The sequence below is a fragment of the Pteropus medius genome, unplaced genomic scaffold, assembly GCF_902729225.1.
Source record: "Pteropus medius unplaced genomic scaffold, Ma_sr-lr_union100, whole genome shotgun sequence".
Taxonomy (NCBI): Eukaryota; Metazoa; Chordata; class Mammalia; order Chiroptera; family Pteropodidae; genus Pteropus; species Pteropus medius.
In genome coordinates, this window is record NW_024346667.1 from 17,707,618 (window position 1) to 17,715,306 (window position 7,689).

At 35.1% G+C, this 7,689-nt stretch overlaps 1 protein-coding gene across 1 annotated transcript in view; it reads left to right on the plus strand.

Moving 5' to 3' along the window:
• Positions 1-7,689, plus strand: part of LOC120613195 (probable ATP-dependent RNA helicase DDX60) — a 78,330-nt gene that overhangs the window by 20,205 nt on the left and 50,436 nt on the right. Inside the window, exons 10-12 of the mRNA XM_039875784.1 lie at positions 739-894; positions 2,068-2,170; positions 7,530-7,645. Coding sequence (XP_039731718.1) covers positions 739-894; positions 2,068-2,170; positions 7,530-7,645 — 375 coding nt within the window. The remainder of the gene's footprint in view (positions 1-738; positions 895-2,067; positions 2,171-7,529; positions 7,646-7,689) is intronic.

The window sequence follows — 7,689 nt, forward strand, 5'->3', positions numbered from 1 at the left end:
TTCATTTTTTGGTGGGTGGGTGAGAATCTGACAAATAATGGCAATGAGCTATTCATTAATTAATTACAATTGATAGGAAGTTTCTTCATGGTTATTTTCTTTGGAAAGTCTGAATTTTCACAAGAGGTAAATGGTTCCATGGAGGACCGTGTAAGGACTTTTTTTTTCCCCAAAACTATGAGACAATATCAGCTGTTTGGGGAAAAAAAGTTTAAATGAAAGGATTATATGGAGCTACCCCTAGAACAATGTGCTATGTTACCATTTATTGCATATCTTTGATATATAAGATCATATGCATATATTGTTTTGGACAAGGTACTGTTCCTGTGAAATCTGGAAAGGGTGTCAGGTTGGAGTATTATATGAAGGAGAAAGATGCACGATAAGGGGAACTCTGCCCCACTTTTCCCAGCAGGACCTGCAGAACTGATCTTGGCTCCTGGCTCCTTTATTTATCATATTGACGCCACGGACTGACATCTCATTGGCATACCTGGTTTTGTTTTCTTAGTGACAGAAAATTATAACAGTTCAAAGATATTTTTACTTTCTTATAACATTAGTTACAACATGAAAAATATGCAAGAACCTATTCCGTTTTATTTTAAGCATCCAAGATGAGATTCTCACAGACGTAAACCTATGAAATAATTCACACACTTGTAAAACAGAAAATATGGTGACTATCACTCAGACTTTAATTATTAATTTGAATATATTTCTTCTTCTACCTAGGACTAAATTTGGGATTAGGTGACACTTTGATGCAGGAGTATCAGAAGTTGTGGAACATGGTCTTAACATTATCGGGGGACGAGGATTTCGGAGGACCCATACCCATTAGGACAACAACCAGACTGTTCCTTACACAGAAAGAAACAACACCTAGAGGTACTGACAATTTTTTAACATTAATCTCATTCAGGACAGAAAGAGATTAGCAATGTAATCCATGTTTAGAAAATAAACCTGACCTTTTAAAGTTCTTTTTATTTTAATTTATTTTTATTATGGTGACATTGGTTTAAAGTTCTGCCTTTTTTTCAGGATTAGTTCTGCTGATTAGCTTTCATACCTACACATTTTCTTTGCCTTTCCACCACTATTTATTTACTTGCTTGCTTATCTATCTATCTATCTATCTATCTATCTATCTATCTATCTATCTATCTATCTATCTATCTATTGTGAGGACATGAGAAAAAGAGCTAACAGTTATTAAACACTACCAAATATTGTGCTTTACCCTTCACATAAATTTTCTTTTTTGGTTTGCAAAAGGGCCCTACTCACGGTATTGTCAATCTCATTTTACAGATCAGGTCTCGAGAAGGTGTCATAAATCACATAGCTAATCCATGGTAGAAGATTTGAATCCATGTCTGTCTGTCTTCATAGTCAGGAACAGAGGCATCTTGTAATAATATCTTTACCTTATTTTCTACAAAAAAGTTTAGGTTTTGCTAAAGCTCATATGGAGAAACCAGCTTGTATTTAAGTAGACCTCTAGGAATTGTGATTGACAGATTAGACCAGCCTGTTTATGTGGAAAATTAGTCCCTATTTATTTGGGACTACATAAGACATATAAATGTTCTTTTAAGTTTCAACTAATCAAAGAAACAGATATTATTTGTATTACTATTTCATTTTATTAATATTGATGATTAAATTTAGAAATTTTTATAAACTTTATTTCCTTTGGTCTGTGGAAAAATAGGCATATTTCTTACTGCAGTTCAGAATAAATACTTGTCTTTTCCCGATTGTATAGTGATATTGTGACTATTCCTCAAATGCCTTCAACTTCAATTGCAATAAAATTCTACATCAGTTCACTTAATATATACTTACATTTGTGACTTAATAGGTGTAATATAAATTCGATTTAAACATCCTGATTTGCAACTTCAATAATACTTCAATTCTTTTGAAGTATTATTCATTTTGCAGTGAACATCGAAAATGTTTAGCTTTGCTATTCCAGAAACATTTGCATCACGATGGAAAATTATTATTAGAGTTTTATATTCAAATGTTAATTGTATTCCTGAATACTACCAGGATCAAATCAAGAAATTCAAAAATTGGGACTCATTCCTCTGAAAGCTGAGATTATAGAAGATTATGCTGGAGATATTTTGTCGGAACTACCTTTTCTAAGCAGGTATTCACAGAAAAACTTTGCCTGTTTGTGATATCTATATTTCTATATCACTGGGTATAGTGAACTGGATTTATTGTTTACATATTTTATATATATGATAAAATTCCCAGTTGGAAGATACATTTTAATGAGAATTTTAGTGAATTTGCTTTATTTATGTGATTGATTATCATAATTTTAAAAAATACTTCTGTATCTTTCTTGAAAAAACTTTCATTCCTCAATATAGAAATATCTCCTTTACCTTTTCCTCTGTAGTAGGTATAACAAGTTAAGGGTATGATTAAAGGAGCGGATGTTAGAAGTATGGCAGTAGCTAAGATATAGAAATTAAAGGCCAGATGTGAAAGGAATTATTGATGTGGATCTCAAAATTATCGAGAATGATGAGAAAAGAAAATAGTAAGGAGAAAGGCAGTAAACTAGGTTTATATCTTCAGTGAAAGAAACAGAGCAACAGGAGGATAACTCTCACAACAAGGAAGGGTTGTTGGAGTTGACAGTGGATTAAGGCTGAATGAAGGATAACTATACTAAATTTATTCATCATTTATCTGAAATTCAGATATGTCTGTATAGCCTACATTTTTATTTGCATCATCTATCGATCCAATATTAGAGGCATATATTTCAATGGGATGGAAAGGGAAACAGATGTCTTGAAGCAGCAGAGACGAACAAGGAGGGTATACAATTGCCTCTAGGCCCAATAGTAAGAGAGTTATTGAAATAAAAAAAAATTAGTCAAACTTGAAGAGGAAACAATGGAAGCAGAAAAGTTCCTCAGGGAAGAGTCAAGTTTTAGTCAGAGACATTTGGGTTAAAGGAGTATTCAAAGAAGAGTTTATGGATAAAGAAAATTGCTGTTGACAGTCTCTCAGTTCTAGAAGATGTAGTGAAGGGGTTTAGTAGGATTATTGAAATAGATTCAAATGAAGATTGTAGGCTGGTAATGATGTATGGTGACCTTATATGCGTAGACTGTGGGTGAAGAAAGATGAATGGGCATATCTGGTCTGATGGTTCTAGTTCTGAAGGTGGTTTAAGAATTCCAAATATTAACCATCATTCTAGAGATGGATCTTTTAGGCAGTTAATGGTGATGAGATAAGGAATGCTGGAATGTGTATGGTGGGCAAATTGTGATTATTGCTGGTCTCACAAGGAGACTGGAGCATATGGAAGTAAAGTATACTAGTTGCATATATGACAGACCTCACTGTTAATCAAATAAAAAAATTAAAACTACAGTTAGTCATTATTCAACACTCTTCATTTGGGTAAAATTTACAAGACTAAGTGATGCCAAAGTGATGCCAAGATGTACGGCAATGGGAAGAAGCCAGAAAGAGGATAGAAACGTCCAAACATTTACAATGGGATAGAAACTGGTGAGACCTAGTGAAGTTTGAGATGTGCATTTTCTACAATTTAACTAGAGAAAACTCTCCTGTATTTGAGTAAGAAAAATTGCATTAATGACTTTTGCAGTAAGTTTGTATAGAAGTAAAATAAATGTACATCAGTAGGAAAATAAAAAGTATATTGTAGGAAATTAATACAATGCAAATATTCCACAGTGAAAATAAATACCTGTGCACAAACATATACATCAACATGTAATCTCAATATGATTTTGATAATCTCAAAATCATCTCAATATGATTTTGATAATCTCAAAATCATATTGTTCATGTAACATAGTAAGGTAGAGAATGATATACCTTTCATGATATTTATGTGCAGTCTGAACTTGCATGGGCATGATAAATACAAGGTAGCAGTTGCTCTTTGGAAGAGAGAAGATCAAGATTTCTTAGCAGCATCTAGGAAATTTAAAATAATGTGCAATGCTTTATTTCTTTACAATAAATAAGATCTGAAGCAAATCTGGAAACCATTAGCATTTAACAAAGTGGGTAATCATTCCTGTGGTCATCTAGTATCATAAATTTATTTTTTGTTTTTTTAAATTAAATTTATTGGGGTGACATTGGTTAGTAAAATTATACAGGTTCAAGTGTACAATTCAATAATACATCATATGTATATTCCTTTATGTGTTCACCACCCTAAGTAAAATTTCCTTCCATCACCATATATTTGACTCCCTTTACCCTTATCACCTCCCCCCTCCCCTCTTCCCTCTGGTAACCACTAAACTGTTGTCTGTGTCCATTGTCTCTGTTTGTCATGTCCATTTGTTGCTTTCAGTTTTATATCCCACAAATAAGTGAGATCATATGGTTCTCAATTTTTTTCTGTCTGACTTATTTCATTTAGCATGATAATCTTAAGCCATCCCTGTTGTCACAAATGGCAGTATTTCATCTTTTCTTATGGCTGAGTAATATCCCATTGTATGTATATACCACAGCTTCTTTATCTAGTCATCTATCAAAGGACGCATTTTTGCTAGCAAGTTTTGAATTCATATTGCCAACTTTTCTTTTCTATGAAATCCCCAAATTATATCTTGACTCTGTCTTCTGAACTCCTGATTGTAATTGGATGTCTCATCCCACACTCAATGTGTAAATACCAAACTCCTGCTCTGGCAGGAATCTCATCTTCCCTTAGTGTTCCAATCTCCACATTCTCTTTTCTTCCAGTTTCTCAAGCCAGAATGCTTGGAATCATGCTTGACTTCTTTGTATTTTTTATACCACATCCAGTCTGTCAGCCAAACTCATTTTTCTTCTTTCAAAATATATGTAGAATATTTCCTTTTCTTGCTTCTGTCTGCTCTCCATATCGTGTATAATCTGCCATTGCCTCTCGATTATTGCAGTAGCCTGCCAACTGGTCTCCTACTTCTGCCTTTGTCTCCTTCACTGTGTGGTCAGCACAGAAGCCAGAAGGAGGCTGCTGAGGAAAAAAAAAAAATCAGATTATTTCTCTCCTCTGCACAAAACCTTTCAAGAAGTTTCAACTCACTCAGGTAAAAAGGACTACGGAGTTCTATTGCTCTGTGTCCTCAAACCTACTTTCCTTTACCGTTTTGACCTACTAATTTCCTACTAATCTCTCCCAAATTCTCTTGCTCTGTCCATGCTGGTCTCCCTGCTGTTCCTTTTTTCCCCCAGACTTATTGAGATATAATTGATATATAACATTGTGAAACTTTTAGATGTACAATGTGATGATTTGATACACAAATGTACTTCAAAATGATCACCATGATAAGTTTGTTAACATATTCATCACCTCACTTAATTATCCATTTTTTGTGGTGAGAACATTTAAGACCTACTCTCTTAGCAAGTTGCAAGTATACAATACAGTATTGTTAACTAAAGGCACCATGATGTACATTATAGACCCAGAACTTACTCCTTACAACTAGAAGTTTGTATTCTTTGACCTATATCTCCCCATTTTTCCCATCCCCAGCCTCTGGCAGTTACCATTTGACTCTCTGTTTCTATGAGCTTAGTTTGTTTTTTGTTTTTTTTTTGTTTTTTTTTCAGATTCCACATATGAATGATATATATGATATATGTTTTTCTCTGTCTGGATTTCTTTCTTTTTAATGGCTAGGTAATATTCCATTGTGTGTGTGTGTGTGTGCGTGCGCGCGCGCCTGCCTGTCTATCACATTTTCTTTACTCATTCATCTATTAATGGATATTTAAATTGTTTCCATGTCTGGCTGTCACGTTTCTTGAACACAGCAGTTGCTCTCCTACCTTATGGCCTTTCTACTTGCTCAAAATGTTCTGACTCAGACAATCCTTAATCCATTGCTCAGCTACCTATTCAGCAAGGCTTTTCCTGACCATTCCTCTTAAAACCACAGCATCTCCTTCTCTCAGAACTCACTAGCTTGTCTCCCTGCTTTATCTTTCTCCTTCATGCTTTTCACCATCTGGCATAGTATATATAGCCATGCACTGGGTAATGATGTTGCAGTCAGCGATGGCCACATATGTGATAGTGGTCCCATAAGATTATAATGATTGATAAGCAAAAGGTTTGTGATGTTGAAAGAAAAGGCTGGACCCAACTATGGTGTTGAATTTACTGCTAGGTCTGGGTAGTGTAGTCAAGGAGGCTGTCTACCTGCCCTGCATCTCTGTGCCTGCCCAAGGATCTGGCTCTGAGTTGGCGAGGGAGTGAGAAGAGTGGGCTGGGGAGGAGGGGAGCCAGGAGCCTGTCCTCCCTCTGTGCCTGTCCCTGCGTATACACAGAAATGCGCGCATATACACAGAAATGCACGCACACACACACACACACTCACACACACTCATGCATACAAAGTCATTTCCCTTCCTTTTCTCTTTATCTCTTTCCTTCCAGTCACTTTCTACTCTTTCTCCTTTTCTTTCCCTCCCCTTCTCCTTTTTGTTATTTCTCTTCTCAAACTTTATTTCTCTGGGTCTCTTTTGATCTCTGCTCTCCCTTTCTCTCCCTTACTCTTCCTTCCATCTCTCCCTCTTCCCTTTCTCCTGACATGTACTCTCCCTGTGAAGGCACCTCCCTCCACAGCCCTCTTACGGTCCCTGCAACATGTGAGTGTGTGTGCACACACTATCTCATACCATATTTTTTATTGTTCCTTTCCTATGTTTAGATACAAAAATACCATTGTGTTGCAATCCCTATAGTATTCAGTACAGTAACATGCTGAATAGATTTGTAGCCTAAGAGCAAGAGGTTATACCATGTAGCCTAGGTGCGTGGTAGGCTAGGCCATCTAGTTTTGTGAAAGTGAGCTCGATGATGTTTGCATGAGGAAATTACCTAACAATGCATTTGTCATAACATATTTGATCATTAAGCAACCCATGACTGTATTTTACCTTCATATTTCTTTGTTGTCTGTAACCCTCTGTCATTATATAAACTCCACAAAGACAGTTTTTCTATGTCTGTTTTGTTCATTGACATATTCTCAGCATCTATAAGAGTGCCTGCTATGCGCAGGTACTCAATGAAAATTTTGGACTGAATGAATAGTAGGTTCACAGGTGTCATTCTCTAATTTTTTCTCTATGCTTGAAATATTTTAGAAGTATGCACACATACACACATGTTAAAATAATCTACAGGGGTCTCTCAACTTTAGAAATACCATCTTTTATAATTAAGGCTATGTATTTCATCATTATTTGGTACCTAATTCAATTCCACATACAAATAAATTCTTTTTTCTTTATTCTTTTATTGCTATAGAGATGACAGTTCTACAAATAGTCTTGCCCATTTCTTGGCTATTTCTTCATGAGATAAATTGTTTTTAAAAACATGTTTTGCTCATTTAGAACTATAAAATTAAGGATAAAATTCCATTAAATAAGTTCATGGCTTACGGTAGATGTGTATATTTTAATGTATACTTTTTGATTTTTTTTCCCAGTGATGACCCAGCTGTTATATCTCTTTCTAAGAAGAAAGAATTTGATGAACTCAGACATTGGCATTCTTTTAGACTTCTCAGTGATGATTTTGAAAGGACTAGGTGCAACAGTGATGGTAAGTATAACTAATATATAGTAAACCTTTTCAACATGCTTACC